The sequence below is a fragment of the Oenanthe melanoleuca genome, chromosome 3 (genome assembly GCF_029582105.1).
Source record: "Oenanthe melanoleuca isolate GR-GAL-2019-014 chromosome 3, OMel1.0, whole genome shotgun sequence".
NCBI classification, from domain to species: Eukaryota; Metazoa; Chordata; class Aves; order Passeriformes; family Muscicapidae; genus Oenanthe; species Oenanthe melanoleuca.
In genome coordinates, this window is record NC_079336.1 from 89,543,340 (window position 1) to 89,562,159 (window position 18,820).

The following is an 18,820-nucleotide window of genomic DNA, read 5'->3' on the forward strand; positions in this document are numbered from 1 at the left end:
GTTACTTTTGCATCTTTTTGTATGGTCTTGCTCTTGTTGTCATTGTCCATTTATGGAAAAAATCATGCTTTTGGCACCCTGCTAAAAACAAATAAACAAATAAACAAACCAATCTTTGATTAAAGTTTGATAGCCAGGCCCAGGGCTAAATGGATCAGGCTGCAGCCACGATCATCTTTAATGGGAAATTGCATCCTACAATAGCAATGTGCTAGTTTCATGTGCTTGGGGGGAGAGGTGGATTCACCTCAGGGCAGGCTCCATGAGGCTGGGGAGTGGGAGGGGCTCTCCCGTCTCTGGCAGCCTCCCCTGTGAGCTGCTGCCACCAATTGGAGAGCTGGCTTGGTGATGGACAGCTCGGGAAACCAATTAGAGGCTGTTTCACTTTCACAAATCACAGTGGATTAAGTTGACCGCTTTCTTTCGGCTTCCGGCCTCGGGAGGGGTGGGGGTCCCTGGCTGGGGGCTCCGGCCCGGCTCCGGGCTCGGCCTGGGGCCCAGCTCGGCACCCCGGCTCTGCGGGGACCCAGCTTGGGACCCCGGCCCCAGCTTGGTGGGGGGCCCGGCCCGGCCGCATGGTCCCGGCCCCCTGGCTCCCCCTCCCTGACCACATAGCTCTGGGCAGCTCCACACGGCCTGGGCTTGACTCTCCACATGGCATGGCCCAGCGAGGGGGGATCGGGGAGCCACCAAAGGCTCTCCCTTTCCCCCTCCCCTCCTGGTTCTGAGAGAAGAGGCCTCCAGATGCCCATGTTGTTTCTTCACGATCTGGATACAATTTTAACTTCTTTATGCCTGGATAAGATCCTCTATCTCCTGAGCTCTCCTGAATGAGAAAAAATGAAAGCATGGAGACTACAGAAGTCAGCAGAATGAAGATAAAGTTCCTGATGGGAAGAGATTGAAAATATGCAACTGATAGGTAGCTGAAAAAACTTTTTCGTGGGCTAAGGGGACTGTGACTTCACTAAAATTCCTTTAAACTGTGAAATATACTTGGGGAGGTTTGGATGCTTGAGAAGAAGACTTTTTGCCTCAGGGAAATGGAGCTCTCTGTTTTGGGACTGGAATATGAACAGAGACATTTGATAGTGAAGGAGATGAAAAGAATTTTGTTTTTCAGCAGCCTGCCTTTAAAAGTAATATCCCATGTGTGCATCATAACCCATTGCACAGGTCTGGAAGGACTATAAAAAATGGGAGGAGAGTCATAATCTGCAATATTTTCCCGGGCGGATGTAGATTGTGAAGGTGAAGACACCCCCTAAGCCATAACTAAAAAAAAGGACTTTTCTCTCTTAAGTGAACTGAACTGATTATTTGGATGTATAACTGACTGAAGTGTTCTCTGTATGTTTGTTGGTAAGAAATGTGGAATGAAGGGGAGGAGGGAACAAGCTAGGAATCTTATTCTGAATTTTTTTGTGTCATTAATAAACTTTTTCTTGTACCTTTTAAAGTTTTGAGCCTGCCTTGTCTCTACTCCTGGGTCCAGTCTCTAAAAGAAATTAAATATATTAAGGTTGGCAAACCCAAGTCACACCATGACAAGCACCAAGCACAGGAAGGTTCTATCCTGAGCTCAGAAACTTCAAAAAGGCATTAAGCCTGCAGTTTCTTTAAGGGTCTAGAAGCTGTATTTCTTTACTCCTGTTATGAACTGAACAACTTTCTACAGAGAAACAAAGAACCAAATTCCACAGGGTGCTTCACATTCCTTTGTAATGCAGTTCAAGATGTGTATATTTAACCAGCTCTTTCACTTTCACTTGGCTATGCCAGGCTTTAGCAGTTTCTGAGGTACAAAATGCAGCTGACAGCAACAGCAGTAATATAGCACCCTTGGAGTCCTTGAAGTGTAAAGTTCATTAGTTCTACCTTAAGGTCACTCTTTTAATCCAACAGCCAAAATCTTATTCACACTACCATGCTGTTATCCTAGAAAAAAGAAAACTGCAAAAAAATCAAGACGTCAGCTTAGATACTTCTTACAAGTGACAAGATCAGCACTGAAAATCCCAATCACAGTCAATACCTTTTAGCAAGTTTCAAGAAAGCAACAAAACTATTCTTGATTGTGCTGTAGACCAAATGAAATTTAATAGAAGGGATAAAGCAAATGAAGAAAGGAAAAGATAAACATTTCAATACCTGATAATTGTGTTTTATAATTATTAGTTGAACTTGGCTCACAAATAGAATTTACTAGGGTGTCTGTTGGGAATTACAAGACATGGAAATAAATGAATTTTAATTTCTTCTGTGTTTGTTTACTGATTTTTGTACATACAGTTTAAATTTTAACAAACTCAATTTTGCTTTATCCTCAGTGGATATTTGTACACTTATTAAAAAGTTATGTCAACAGAAGACTTTTAGAACACAGGGACTGTGCTGTAACAATTCTGAATCATATTCTTAAAATAAGAGGTAATAGCTCCAACTTACTAGCTTGACTGATCCTGCACAAACTCACACATTTACTTATGTGCAGTGTATTTAAAATTAAATGGAACACAACTCCATAAGGTAAGTACATTTGCATGTACAAATGAGCATGGCATTCCCTTCTATCAGAAATAATCTGAGACCCAAGACTAACTGGTAATGTTAGATATAAGTATCTGAGATATTAGCATATGCTTTTCTTCACCTCACATACTCATGTTTTTAAAGCTAAGAATTTTCAGTTTTGTATAGTCTGCTTATTCAGAAGAATGGACACAGCATTTCTTTCCAGTGCTAAACTATCAACTGCCTAAAATTAAAAGTTAAAGTTAAAATTAAGATTCTTATCCACAAGACTCAAGAATTATCACCTACAACCCCTAATTTATACTTTTATATTTATACAGTTATACCACTCTCACACAAATGTTGTATTTCAACAAATATTAAATGGTTTTTATTTTACTCACCTGCACAGTAAGATGAATCCATTTCTTCACAAGAATTCTCCCCAGTGTCATTACTTTTATTGGTGGCTGCAAACCATTTACTGTGCGATAATAAAACATGGTCTCTTTCTCAGAGATTGTGAGTTTGAACACAGTCTTCCCATCAATAGCCTTTTCTATCACACACCTTTGGAAATAACCAAGAAAAACAACATAAGGTCAGAGGCACACACATATACACATTCTTGCCAAGGTGCTATCCTGTAAAGTGACGCTAACCAGAATGTATTAAAATAAACATTAAAAGTACAGCTCTTGAGAAGATGTTCTGTGACAGTGAAAGTCACAGGATGTACCAAGTGTAAAAGAACTTCAGCAAAGATATTTTCTGTCTTGATCTGTGAGGTTTTTTGATTGTTTGGGGGTTTTGGTTGGGGTTTTTTTGTGTTTTGCTTTATTTATTGAGTGCTTGCAACCCCAGCTCATTTGGGGGTGGAAGACAGGTTCAGTTTTCCTCCTCTCTTGAAGGTTCCATGACAGAAACCACAGTGACTGAGCAGATCTCTGCCACACTTTTGTTTCAAAGCTGTGCAACTTAGTACATCCTGTGGAGGCACTTTAATTTTCCTTTGTCAAGGCAAATGCAATATAACCACAAAAAGCAGTACAAATTGCATGCTTTGGTACTAAGTCTTCCATCTTTCCATCCAATCTGTGCAGGTAAGGCAGCCCTAACACCAGCTTACCCTACACTCTCCTCTTTGCAGTGCCTTTCTTCAACCCAAAAAACTAGAGCAAGGCAAGAAGGCTATCCAGACACTTATTAGGAATTTTTTTCCCCACAAAGAAGTCACATCAATAGCAAATGCAACAATGTCATATGAAGTACAGAGAATACCATCCATAAAAAACTATTTTGCATTTCAATTTGCTGAAATGTTTTTGCCAATCCAATCACCACGATGTCAAGAGTCCTGAGAAAGCACGGGCTCCATACACTTGTGTAACAACTATGTATTTTATTAAGACACTCAAATACAATAAAAAATGATAAAGTTCTATCCTTCCCATTTGAGCTGCTTGAGAAATACAGTTTTCAATGTATTGACCCATGGAAAGTCAAATATTTTAAAAGTTACACCAGACTAAATTAGTGCACTAAGTTACAAGAGGGAAGCATATGAGATTTGTATGAGATTAGTATTTACTTACATATATTTCAGAGATTAAAAAAAAAACCAAAAAAACAGAAAACCCCTATCTACTGATGTGTCTTCATCTATTCTGCATTTAGATAGAAGAAAACTATCAAAAAGACTGTTCTTTGATATAGCCATTATTCACTAATTCACTTTTAAATCCAAGAGAAAAATTAATTCCTACTGTTACTATTCCAGCCTGCAGAAATGTTGTCAATGAAACACCTTGCAAAATGAAGAGCTCTGTTTTCCCAACCTTACTAAAACCACATTTCTTAATAAATTGTCCACTGGTCCTTTCAATATTTTGTTTGCTTGTAAACATGCTAGTTTTGTTAGATAATAAATGTGAAGGAAGGCTCAGCTAAGTAGCAAAATATTTAGGAACTGGATTTACCCAGTTCCTGGATAAACAATAATTGGATAATCCAGGGTTTTGTTTATTTTACTTATCTAAAACAAATATCCCCACATTGTTTTTATCCCCAAAGGTGTCATGACTTTAAGAAGGGAAGCGACCTTGATGTACATCACTTTGAAAACTGGAAAGAACAAATGTGAATTGTGACTTACTAGTAAAAGAGGAAAATCAAGAGGGAAAAGAGAAGAGAGGGAAGGAAAAAGAAAAAGGAAAAAATCCAAACTAGTTCTAACATAGGTGAAACAGGAAGAGGCATTACTTCTGACTCGGAGCTTGATTTTCCATTCCAGCCATGATTACAGAGAGAAGCCACTATTCTTTGTGAAGTCTTTGACTTCTGGTAACCTGCAGTCCCACAGAGCCAATACCTGACTACATAGATCCCAGTGGTGGGGTTGGAGGGAAAAAAAGCCAATAACACAAATCCACTCGGTCAGCTTTCAAAGAGAAAAATACTCTAGAGAATCTAATGTGGCTGCGCTGGTGCTGCCCAGGCATTAACTGCAGCAAAGGGAACATCTGCACTGTTTCAAAATCAGATGCATGGCATCTTAAGGCATATACCCCATATAATCTAATTCCTTATATAAAACATCTGAATGAATAATAAGTAATACCATATGATTTTAGTCCCTTAGATAAATAAAGTTTAAAAAAATCCATGTGCTACCCACTTCACAATCAGACCATTCCCGCTAATCCTTTTGTTTGTAAAATGGTCTCAGCTCACTTCTTGCCACCACCAACATCTTCTGGGCATCTGAACTTGCTCCAGTTCACACTACATGGGTATAAGCTGCCTGTAATGATTGCTCACATATGCAAGGCTTGTACCCATATTCTTCTCCGATTACATTGTGAAGGGCTGTCATCATATACAGATCCCTATATTGTGCTAATGCTTACATACAGGCTATAGGCTTACTGAAGGCATTTCTTTTAACTAACAACTACTCATGCAGCAAGAGAGAAGCATGAGGCAAGAATGAAACTCAGGGGCAAGAACTCTGCCTAAAGGAAAAGAAAATTTAAAGACTGGAGTACAAATGTCAGTGCTTTCTCATTCTTGCTTTTCTTCAGTATTTCCAATATGCAGTGACTTAAAAGCATGCCTACAAATATCTCTACTAAACATCTTGGAAGAACATCAAGGCTTCACATAAATCCGTAACATGACCAGATTCTTGTCTCTATGTCAAAGTGTATTGTCTCCCAGATTCACATAAGAAAACTTCGTATATGAAACTCATGAAGAAAATTTCTGGTGTCTCTGCTTATGTGCAATCTTCAAAGGGCCTTCAGACTTGGATCCTCACATCACTTTCTCATTTCAGCTAGCTCAGTAACTTCTATTAAAAATCCTGCTATTCTCTTACATGGGTATGTGCCTATCAGAATGTCACAGTATGTAATGGGATACTGTGCAGCAACACTCCTAACTTCTTTCCTAAATGCACCCTCTCACAGGAAGACCACATAAAATTCAACACAAAACCACATTAGTATGCCATCTCCAAAACACAGGGGTCTGGTGTACTTGATGTAAGAGCACTTTGGTAGTGAAGAAAACAACCTTGTTAAACTTTCAATCATTCCACTTGCAAAATGAGGAGCTCGTTCTGGCTGATCTTCCTAATGCTTTAGTGGAAACACAAAGACTTTGCTAGGACGCATCCCAGTACTGTGAAGCTCCTCTGCTGTGACAATGGGGTTTAAAAGGTCTCACAAATGACACATAAGAGAGACAATTCCCCATCAGGGACTGCAAAATGTAGACATCCAGTAAGTCCAACTTCATGTGCCAACCTGAAGGACTCACTAAGCCAATACAATAAATGGGAAAGCATCTTAGTCTGCTAGTAAATTATTTCTCTTTTGTAAAATGCCTTCTGAGTAAAGCTTCAATGGCAATTCATGTGCAACAGCTCTTCCTTTCACGAAAAAAAGAAAAATCGACACAGTTCTTTCTGTGCCAGTGAAACAAAAGCACCTGGACAGTGTCATATCATCTTGACCACTGGAGTAGCTGCTGTCCATCTTCAGTTTTCAGGACTGGGCTTTACCATTGTCTTTCCTATATGCTGAATAGCAGCAAATCACACAAAGCATAAGAATGAAGTGATCTATTACAAAATTGAATAAAAACATTTAAATTTTAAAGTGGTCTATAAAACCCGCTGAACAGGAATATGTACACTGTGTAGTTATTAACACAGCAGCAATTGGAAGCTAATCTTTTACACTAGTCCATGGCTTATCAGTCATCAGTAGAGTCTGGTTTCTTCACAGCACTTAATCATTTGAAACTAAGGACATAACATTTCATTGGTTTAGGCTCCATGCATCAAAGCCTATCCCATTGACAAAAGACTTCCACATATCTCACTCAATACATCGCTGCAACAGCTTGCTTGGAAATTAGCAGGATGCTTCTGCTTCAAGTTAGGTATGTGCTCTGCTGAAGGAGACTCTGATGAGCTCACGTGTGTGTGGACAGGACTTCATGGCATGGGAACACACCAGAGATGGACACCCTGGCATTCAAGATTCAACCATTATATAGAAAACCAGAGGGGCCAAAATTCCAAAGATGCCTTTACACATACCAGCTGAAAAAATTTAACTTCAACTCAAAAGTCCCTTTTTCTCTGCAGATATCATTTATTTCCACTCCATAACCACAAATTCTACAGTCAAGTTTTTTAAGGTAGTTATCGCTGCATAAAACATACTACATTTTTACATTAAGATTTTAAATATTTCTGGTTTTTTCTGATGGTTTTGCTACCCTGAGACAAGTGACTATTTCACATCAGGATGCAAAATAAGTATCAAGAATGCCTCAACAAAGCATGTCATTAGCTGCATTCTAAGAATAAGTTATGAACACAAGTATAAAACCATTTGTGGCATGTAGTCCGAAGGAACAAACTCTTTGTGTGCTTTATTTTAAAAAGATCTGCACAACAAAGGTAAGAAAGAGTAGGAGGCTCTGCATTTTGTGACAGATGACAGACCTATTTTTTCAGGATTTGGGATGCGTTTTTCAAAAAGCAGGTTTTTCATTATAGTAAGGCCCAGTCAAGCTGAAAGGTCACTCCTAACAGCAGTATTTCCTGAAAATGGAACATGTAGGCAAATAGGAGAGGGAACATGCTCATTTCATGAGCACCTAGTGAAATTTCACTAGCAGTTTAAACAGTGGAATACTTTGTTAAAGCAGCAACACAGTCAGCCAATCAGGCAACATTCCCCAGATCTTCTAGGAACACTATGACCTCTCTTCTGTATGCCCAAAATATACATTTTGGTGTTTTTTCTTGTTTCTTTTTAAGACAAACTTGTGTTGGAGAAGTCCTAACATCTTAGATAATTATTTTTTTCCATCATGAAAGCAGCAACAGCAGAACCTTGTGACAACATGATTTTCCAGCAGCTTTTAGAAGGAACGTGAATTGGAAACACAAATTTCTCTTTTTGAGAAAAGGCATGCACATTATGTAGGAATAGTTCCAAACACTGAAAGCCATTGGACTATCATCTGAGTCAATGCCACTGAAACTGGAGCCTCTTGTCTTGACATCTGGGAAGACCCCAACCTAAATACGGGTCTATAAACGTCACAGTTTCCCACCACATCTTTTAAAAGTTTAAAGAGCTTGCTAATAATGACCATGACTACAACAATCAATTTTTTTAAGAGCACCAGGAAAGTAAACACCTTCAATACTACTTACATTACACCTTCTTGCTCAGGTTTCAACCATACAGTTAATGTAAATGAAGCTCCAAGCCTTGGAGGACGGGGAGTAGAGAAGCAATCCTTGTGATTATGAAAAATAAAACTGGAAGCGTTTCTGGAAGACCCTGGATGCAAGTCCCTCTTGTCCTCTGTGATACAGGTACCAAGGCCTTCTGAAAGAAGTGTTTTGTAGGACGAAGGTGACGACCTATATGGACATTCCTGAACACAAAACCTCTGAGTGCAGGATATAATACTTTGAACAGCTACTGAGCTATGACAAAAAGTACTTCGGTCTGGCAGCCCACAAGTGGCTTGAGTTGGCACGATTGACACATTCTTGAAAGCTCCCACATTTTCAAGCCTAGGGAAATGTCCCTGAGAGCTGACCAACACAAAGAAGTCATAATAAGTTAAGATTAATGTTTCAATAGCATGAAACAAGAAACGACATCTCAAGGAAAGAGCCCGGCAATTCATGTTTACAAAAAAGCTCCTCCTGATTAAAGCAAACGTAAATAAATAATGATGTCCATGTCGGCAGCAATGTCCTCAGGTGCTGTGCTTTAAGAGTTTATGTAGCGTTTCATCCTCAAGACACCCATGCAAGGGCTCAGTCGCAAGGGACATCTACGTCTTCAGACCAGCGAAACGCACGTGGGTGACAGCCGGGACCTGCAAACCACAGGAAACAGACACAGTCCGTAGGAGGAACCTGCTCTTTTGCACCGACAGAGGTGATGCCCGGCTAGGGGGGATTTCAAGGGTTTGAATTCTTGGCCCAGATTCCAGCCAGCAGGCCCACCTGCACACCCGTGCCGGCCAGGGCAGAGACACTTCCGAGCCCAGGCCGTGGGATTAAGCCGGTTCGAGGGCGCGCAGGCTGATGGCCGAGCGGAGTTTATCCCGGATCAGTCGCGTCACCTGGCTTTGCGTGTCACACGAAGGAATACGGGACACGCAGCCAGCCGGGCCACGCAACTCGGGCCTCGCAAAGTCTCTGCTGAGCGTCCCGGGCAAGTTGGTCGGTCCTCACTCCTGCAGCCCCCCGGCGCTCCCTGGCACCGCCATCCCCACCGCGCTATTCCCGAGGGACACCCCGCTCCCCGGGCAGCCGGGAGCGCTGTTCCTACCGTCCCCTCGCGCCTTCCCCCGCCGCCCACCTCACGCCGGCTGCTCCTCTCAGCGCTCGGCAAAGCTGATTAAAACCACGTCCCCCATCTGTCCCGTGCGGAGGAGCTTTTTCTAGCAGCGAGCGGCGGGCCGGGGCAGCGGTGGAAGCAGGGCTGAGGGAGCGGCGCGCAGCCGGCGGGGCCAGCGGAGCCCGGCGCTCCCCGCGGCGACGCCGCCGTCGCTCGGCAACGCGCGGCCTTCCCCGCCCCCGGCCCGGGCCCGCCGCCGCGTTAAAGCGGCACACGCTTCGCCTCACGGCACCTGCCGCGCCGGGCTCGCTCCTGCAGCCAAGCTGTGCGGCCAAGGAACATCCCCAGGAGCGGTTTTATCCCCGGGCGAGGTTTTTCCGCCTCTTGTTTCTGCCTTTGGCCGCGCTCGGCGCAGCGGGCCTCAAGCGAGTTGCGAAGATGTCGCCGGTGAGCGGAGCCTGATCTACAGCGGGATGTTTACCTGTCTTTCTGGACTGAGAAGCACCGATTAATACATCCCCCGAGGATATAGGGAGCATTCATAAATTTTATCTTTATTAAGGAAGTTGCGTGAGCTGCAACCTGGCTGGTGTCTTTCTCTACGATTTTGCTGCTGTTGCCTCCAGTAACTTGTCACCTTAGCATATTTGGACTTTTACTGGCTGCATAGTGACTAAATTCTTTGGCAACATCTACAACTGCTAAGAAATCATCCTCTGTCATAACTCTTAATGCATTTTAACAAGCCCTTCATCCCATATCAAACAAGCTCCTTGACCAGTCCTGGAACATCTCTGCTTTAATACAGATCTTTTTCCTAAGGTCATAAAAGATAAATAGTAATTCCTGCTGAAGTGTTATCAGTCATTTTGCAGTGTTTTCATGTTCTGGTAGTCATTCAGCATCGTAGCTCTGTTGTCACCGTTACATGCCCTAAAGTATTCAAATGTAAAGAACTTTGTTTACCACAGAAGTGCTGGGGGGAAAACATTTGTCTGAGGCACAATGCAAGAACTCAGCCTATCAAGCATTTCTGGATAAACACAGTCAGACCATGTGCTACCACAGTGCCATCGACAGTGTGATGGCCAGAGCTTTTGCACATCCAGAACAAACCAGGTCTTACACACGGGAGAGAGGACAGAAAATATGGTAATAAAATCCTAGATGTTAACTACCATCTCAGGACATCAAAGAATGGGAACAGCTATGAGCATGGAACCCAAGAAAGGTAGCAGCTTACCAAGTGGTCAAAAGCATCAGACTGGCTTGTGTGTATTTCTTGGCATTTGTGAAATATTAATAAATAAATAGATAAATAAAATAAAGTTTTGCTTGCTCCCATCCATTTCTAGCAGCCAGCAGGCTTGCTCCAAGAATCCTTGCAGGTTTAACAGACGTCTGAAAGGAAAGTCAGGATACATTCACCACAAAATGCACTTTGTATTATATTCTGCCAATACTTGACAGCTTCACCACCTCCCAGACATACTATAGCATCTTTCAATAGTGCTCAGTTTGGGGAAGTGGCCTTGACTCATACTGCACCTTCTATTCCCCAAAATAACAAGCAGAAATGACAATTTTTCCCTTTGCATATTTCATCCAAATACACAAGACAGCAGCACAAACCTTGCAAAACCACATTGCAGACCAACAATTACCCAGGCCAAAGATCACTACATTGTTGTTCATCAGGAGTGTAATCAATAAAATACCTGCAGAAGGTTAAATGATGAGAGGCCTCTGCAACCAAGAACGGGCAAGCAATGTAAACTGTACCACAAGCAAAAAAAAAACCTGAGAGTGATTTTGAGAGGAATACAGGTATGAGTATGTACTTTGATATGAGAGGAAATGCAGACCCTATTCACAGGAGTGTTTCGAAAGCTGTTTAACATTCATTTACGAAAACAGGGAATCCCACCAGGCAATCAAAAAAAAAAAAAAATATATATATATAATTCTGCAATGAATTCCCATGAAGAATACATTATACCCATTTAACAGAATTAGGATTGTGGAACAAGGAAAGTGACGTCATTTGCGTGTTTCAAGCTTTTAGTTACAACTGTTCATTTCATCAGGAAAAAAGCCTTCATTAGCCCCTGGGGTGCCTTAAGCAACCCCAGTGTCATTGGAGAATCTGACCTGCACCAGAAAGTTGTGGCATAACTGGCCTCCTGATCCTAATGATTCAGCACCCTATCCATGGCAGATAGCATAATCCAAAAAAAAACCCCTTTCCATAGCACTTGTTTTCCTTAACCCATGCATAGCAGAGAGTCTCAGGACACACAGAGGCTCTAGGAGGTCAGGGCAGGTTGCTGAGGAAAAGAAACCATAAAGCCTGGTGTGTTATACAGCAGCTGTGCCTTGACTACAAAATTCAAAGACCATGTGTCTAAAGTTTGAGTGCTCTGAAGCAAGCTTTCATATGAGAAGTCATCTTCCTAAAATCAAATAAAAGGCCTCAAACTTACCTATTTGCACATGCTCAGTGGAATATCTTATTGAAGATGGTAAAACCACAGGGGCTAATTACATTTCCATAAGAGGCAAGCTTAACATGACCATTGCCAAATTTGAATGTGTTTAACTTTGTAACAATGATCCTCTGGTAGGATGAAAAAATAAGAGTATGAAGGGAATGCATCAAAGCTACAATTGTACAAAGCTAGCGTGCACAAACAGTGCAAAATTGCATGTGGGTTTTATACTTACACACTAAAATGAGAGTTTAAAATTTTAAATTATTTCCTGGAATCATAATTCTTGGGATGACTGAGGTAGAATTTCAAGTATTCCATTTCTCTTCTAAAACACCATGGGTGGTTCTGCACCTTCACAATATTTTCATTAGTGATGGGAAAAGTCTTGACACCTAATTTGTTCATCAGTTTTGCCTTGTCTTCTGTTCTTAAAGAGTTCTGAGAAAATGCAGATTTTTGCAGTGTATTGTAAGCTTGCTTTTGTAAAAAACCAATATTAGCTCAAATTTGTGCAGTGCTGACTAGCTGAATGCTGCAATTTTTCCTGTAGTCGGAAGTGACCTATGTAAACTAGCCCACACAGCATGACTTTCAAAGATTAGGCTCAAGTGTACCATTCAAGATTCACTTGAATATTCACTTGAATATTCATAAAGACTTGCTTTTATGAGTGCTTTTTCCCGTAAAACTCCACCATTTGAATATTTGCTGGAAATTAACATAAAAGATCCGTTTGCATTGCTGAGTCAATATGTATAGTTCAAATTCAACTGTCTAGCAAAATTATTTTTTCCCAATATTTTGCAAGCAATAATAAAACTACAATGCAAGTACATTTTAATAGCTGGAAGGGAGTTGATCATGACAACCCAGAAATAATTAACAACTTACATTTTAAAGGGGAGGAAATTCTGTATAAGCCAGTGAAATAAATATTGGAGTAAAATTTTCTGAAAGCACAGGAGGAGGCGGCAAGTATTTTATAGAGCTGTTAAGAGCCTTTTAACAGCTTTAGAAGTACAGTACATCACACCACTTATTTTAGCACCCAAAACTTTCTTTGTTACTAGAAAGGCAGAAACAAAAGACTCTTTTAGGCAATGAGCTTTGCAGGCTTCCTTCACATGAAAATACAGTGCCACAGTGTGCATCTCCACGTGGTAAATCCAGAGAAAGGAAACCTCTGCAAGGACTTCTTTACATTTGTCTTCAATGACCATCATAGCTGTAATAATGGCCTGTCCAAGCAGAAAAGATCATCCTATACAGCTGGAGCACTTGGGCTCTGGTAACTGACATTTTCTCCCCTCACAGCACCTGCTATTTCCTCCACACCTCCTCACAGCCCAAGCCATCATATGCTTTCCTGGCAGTTACCAGCATAGGACATGTCCAAGAAACAATTTCTTTTTATTAGCCCATTCTTAAAAAAAAAAAATTAAAAAGCAAACAAAAACAAACCTCTTTCTTCAATCTATCCTCTGTCCTTCAACCCTCTTGAGCGGTTAGGTTATCTGTACCCAGTTGATCAGTTCTCTGTTTTCATCATCAACACCTTTCTCCAGAGTCTCAATCAAATCCCTGCCTCTAGTCTTCTACTCTTCATTTTCTTTAGACTTTCTGCTATACTCCTCTATTTCATGGCTGCTAGCAGGAGCAGCCAGCAACCAAAACTTCTGTGAAGAGACTTACACCTGAAACATTGCAGACAGATTCACCAAAGGTAACATTTCTTCTGCAGATCCTTCCCTTATTTTCAGAGGTGTCCTGTGCTTTGTAAAAAAACCGACAAACAAACAAACCAAAAAAATAAACAAAACCAAACAAAACCCCCCAACAAACAAGAAAAGACCTCAAACTTCCTCCACATGTTAGAAAGTTAAATTAATATTTGTCCAAATACCAAACAATTAGGTAATTTTCTGAAGATAAGTGAGTCTGGCTTTCAGTTGAAGACTGCATTATACAACACGAGCATAATAATTTCCTCCTATAAACGTTCATCTTCTGGTTTTTTCTTGAAAATTACTGTTTTGCAGTTCTCAAAATACCTGTCTTTTTATCAAGACCTCTGCAATTATGTCTTTCTTCTTCAGCTTCTAAATTCACATCTATTTCTGAGCTCCTCCTGTTGCTTCTTGCAAATCACTACAGCAAATTAAGTCATATTTATCATCGCCAAGGACATGCTCCTTCTCCATACGTCTCCTGTAAGGATCTGATCACTTTCTATTCAGACCAACTCTTCTACAAGCATCAGATCCCTCAAACTTTTGTCATCCTCTGCCCTCAGAATACTTATTTCCCACTCATTTCTTCTGCTTTTCAATTTATCTCTCTCCTTCACAGCACAGACATCTCACAAATACTCTGACCTTTAGTTTTCCCCTGTCTCTTCTTACTCACTTTCCCTTTCCTCTGAAAGCTCCCACCTGAACTTACCTCAGTCCAAAGTTCTACAAAGTTTGTGGTAAATCCTTTTTCTTCTCACAGGCTCTCTCTCTTCTATATGCTATGAGGGAGAGACCTGAAGGAAACACTCCAGAACCATTTGTGCTTTGCTTAGCTGATGGGCTAGCAGACCCAGGAATGATAAACCAAGAGCTTCATCATCTCCAGAGCAGAATCACAGTCTCTTTCTGTCTTCTACAGGAAAGACACATTGAAAGTCTTCCCATGCCAGGAGGAGGAATTAAATCTTCCTGCTTCACCAATGAGATCCCTGATGAGCAGCAACACAGGAGAGGAGCTGCTGCTGTCTCCCCACTGCTTTCCCTCTCCAAAGGAACTAAGAAGAAAGCAAGTGGTGTATTGGCTTGTTTTCTTCTCTTCCTCCCACTCCTTTGCAGCTCCCCTGTGCCATATAATGCAGATTGCCTTCTCAAGGAATAGTCCTTCAAATCATTTCCAGCCACCAGCACCCATTTATTCCTTCATCCCTGGAAGGATATGGCTGCCTGGGGAACATCATGCAACTGAATTCAGCTCCTCTCAACTTCAGATGGATACAGGGCAAGAACTGCACCATCCCTACTGTTTCCCTCCAAAGGTACCCCTGCTGAATTATGTGCTGTCTTTCAGAGGGGTGTAGTGCCTGTAGAAACCTCATATGTTTAAAGTAGTGATTTCTCTGCTCCTGGCCCCTTCTCCTTTCAAGAATAATTTAAAAACTGTGCTACATTCAAAGAGACAGAGGTCTCCTCAGAACCACTGAGTTGAGGTTAAACTTCTCCCTGTGAAACACATTAACTTTATTCACCACCCTAACTTTCAGGTGTTCATTGTTCCCAGTTATCTTTAACAAGTCCATCTCCTGTATCTGCATGCACATTTTTGCATTAAGATATTTTTGTGCACCTTAACCTATACCATAAATTCTTAGGAGCATTGCCATGCACTGTTGTGGGATTTCATATTTTTCTAGAATTGTAGGATAAGTATAGGCTAGTTTAAAAAAAAAGCAAAAAACAACGAAACAATAAAACTCAGATGCTAGGTTAAGGGAAGCTATTCAAAGAAGAAACAAAGCAGTCAGAAAATCCAAGTTCTAATCAGAGCTAAGAAATTAGTAACTGCATGTCTGTATCTTAGTTTCCTCATCTACAGATTAAGAAGATTGATGCTGAATTTAGTGAAGCACCATGATGTGCAGAAAGGAACAAACTGCCAAAGAATTATCAAGTGCAGTAAAATTTCTGAGTTTAACTGTCAAATGTCAAAACCAACCTTTTTTTCTAAAGTTCAAGAAACTGCTTAACTTAGCAGTAAATCTAGTTTCAGCCATGAACAAAGAGGTCTACTATTAAAAGCCAAAAATTGGAAGTATTATAGGATGGCCAAATGCTCCAACGGACCAGTCCTGTGAAATGTTAGAGAGCAATCAGTAATTAATAGTAGGGCCTGAACTTTATAAATATTTTCTATATGATCAACTAAAATATAAATAGAATTATCAATGTGAAAACACACACTAATAGTTGCAGCAAGGAATTACAGATTTACATCTTTGCTGGTGAAATTCTCTAAAGGGTAAGACTAGAAATTCCTTCCAAGTGACAGCACAGGGAAGCAGAGAAGCCTCCCACAGTAAGAAAAGTGACTGCAAATGAAACAGACCTTTTGTTTTTGTCCACAAAACTCCCAGTGGAGCAGCTCTGTGAGGAAAGGTTGGTTTAACTGCATTCTAGTTGAATAAATGTAGATCTAGAAAGTTTGATAAGAAATGCCAGTGGGAGACAAGGACACAGCATAGGAAGCATGTCAGGATAATCACAGGGAAAGGGTGCTGGTAGAGGATGCAGAACAAATCTATGAGCTTACTGCTGCCCAAATGGGCAGTCCCACTCCGCCCAGAGGATTTAGCAGATTGAATCCACTCACCAAGGAGCCAAGTGAGTGCCAAAATTGCGTACAAGGACATTGGCAAGAACAGGATCATCCATTCTAAGTGTGGCAAGCTTTTAGATGGTCTCAGTTTGCTTTGAGGAAACATATCCCAAGTTGTGTATTTGTTTGATCTTTAAAGTCTCTTTCTGAGGCCAGGGCTCATGGCACTTTTTGGACCACTTATGTAGAGTGAGGCATGACTTTCTAGAATATCATGCTTCCTGGTCTCCTTCTCCACAGAAACTTTAGAAAACAGAGAATTGAAAAACTTCTAGCAAAAGTAGAGATCTAAATTAGTTATACCATTGATGGAAAAGGAGGCAGAACTCAGCCATGATACATTCTTCTTGACTGTACTCAGTCCACCTGTAATTACACATATTTCCTTGACAAGGCACAGCCCATGATGACCAGGATCTTAACAGCTACATCAGAAAACAGATTAAAATGGACAGAATGTGTAAGATAAATAGGATATCATTAAATAGACAAAATCATAGGAAAATGTGTTCCATTTGTTTTGTGAGGGGCAGAACTACTTTGCACCATTACCATTGCATTTTCATGACCATCCTAATGAATATACTCAAATGCCAGTGCAATTTTCATCAGGAGTATGCAAAAAACACATTTGGTACAGCCATAGTCCAATTGTAAAATCTCTGAGGAAACGTAAATCCTAATATCCCATTTCTCCTAAGGGAAGGGAAACAAACTGTATGTGCACCAATATGCTTCTACTGATACAGCTGAAGACTGGAGAATTTAGCTTTATCAATATTGCCACAACAATGAAGCCTGTGCATATAGAAAAGGTTGAAATGTAGCAGGCAATGATCCCCTTACACATCATTTATTTTAAATATGATATATGTATATGTTTTTAATCAAGGTAATTTGCTTAATACATAATTTCATAAGTCTCATAATTAAGAGGGTTTTGGGGTGGGGTTTTTTTTTGCAGAGTTGGTCTTGGAGCAATGAAAAACTCTCAGGCTCAAGTGAGGGGTGCTAAATAGCTGGGGGTTCCTGGAGCCTCAGCCACACATCTATAGGCTTAGACAGGGACTGGACAGAGAAGTCTCATTCCATTAGGATACTCTGCAGAGGAGAGTGACAGCTGCATTCACAGGAAAAGCCTCAAGACCAATGAGGACACATGACTTGGCCTGGGCCCAAGCAACACTGTCGAGGTTTAAATCCTCTCATTCAAGGACACCTTGACAAAAATCACGCAAACATCTATATTTGTGCCATCCTAGTGTTTGGATATTTGGGACAGAGAAAAGTAATTACTGTCATCATCCACTCACTTGATGTTAATTTTTAATACAAATTTTACCAGGTAACACTACAGATACCAGCATATCAGCATAACATGAGGATAACAGTGTAAATGAGAAAGTGGGCTCATATTACAGTCCAGTTTTCAGGGCCAAGATGACTATTAATGAAACATCTTATTTGCATATTTGAAAGGTACAATTTACTTTACAGTCTGTAAAATAGATTCCAAAAGCCCTTTGAATACACACTGCTTTTTTTGAAATTAATTTCCAAAAGAATGCAATTATTTTTCCATTATTCTCTACTAATTATTCAAGAAGCAATTGTTTACAAAAAAACCCTCAAACTCTGAAACATTTTCCTTAAGCTTTTTTGAAACTTGCTCAAAATTAACTCAGTTATGTAAATCACTGATATGCACTTCATGGTTTGTTTTCTAAGCATTTTGCTGTACATCCAGCCTTTTGACACTTGCTATCTACTTCTTTCAACAGTTGAAACTACTTTCAGTTTTAGAATTATTTAATTTTTAACTTATTTATCCAGCCATCTCCATAGTAATCTAGTGCTCACCATCAAAATTTATCATCAGCTTTTAATACTTTTGTACCACATGATGTCTATGCACAATTTCTCAATTTGATTTTAGCTAAAATCAGGGTATAAACTGAAGCTATTTAGTTATTTCTCTTTCTTTTCTTTTCTTTTTTTTTTTTGTTTTGCAAAGGACAAACATATTTTGGAATGACAAAAATATCAATATTTAGTCATATTGGTAAAAATACTGGAAACTGCTGTAGTATTTCTGAGACCCAGCAAACCTAGGACCTCACTACCATCATGAGCTGAACATTAGATTGCACTTATAATGGTGTTTGCCCTCCATGGGACAAACTGAGGCCACCCTCTTTGTGGTTATGGCAAGTGCCCTTTGAAATCACATTTCTTCATCATTAAATGTGTCCTTAAGCTGCTGCAGAGGCTGAAGGAGATATCCTGTGATAGTTTAGCATATTAAAAGAAAGTTCATGGTTCAGATCCATCCTTCTCAACTTATATACAGTATAAGGCATGTTTTGCCTAGGTATCAAGAGCAACAAAATTTGAGACAAACAGTTCTGTCACAATTTTTTTTCAGTATTACAGAACTATCTCCCATCTTTCAGCCTCATGTGACTAACCTGACAGAAATCTGCAAGAAAATTTACTCAGAAGGGCTGGGGAGCATAAATTTGGTATGAGTATCTGTAGGGG

General features: G+C 40.4%; 1 protein-coding gene across 1 annotated transcript in view; it reads right to left on the bottom strand.

Annotated features, from left to right (window-relative positions):
* Nucleotides 1-10,696, bottom strand: part of USH2A (usherin) — a 365,445-nt gene extending 354,749 nt beyond the window's left edge. The window contains exons 1-3 of the mRNA XM_056487445.1: nt 9,423-10,696; nt 8,255-8,934; nt 2,919-3,084 (exon numbers count right to left, since the gene is read on the bottom strand). Coding sequence (XP_056343420.1) covers nt 2,919-3,084; nt 8,255-8,739 — 651 coding nt within the window. The 5' untranslated portion in view covers nt 8,740-8,934; nt 9,423-10,696. The remainder of the gene's footprint in view (nt 1-2,918; nt 3,085-8,254; nt 8,935-9,422) is intronic.
* Between the last annotated feature and the right edge of the window lie 8,124 nt (nt 10,697-18,820).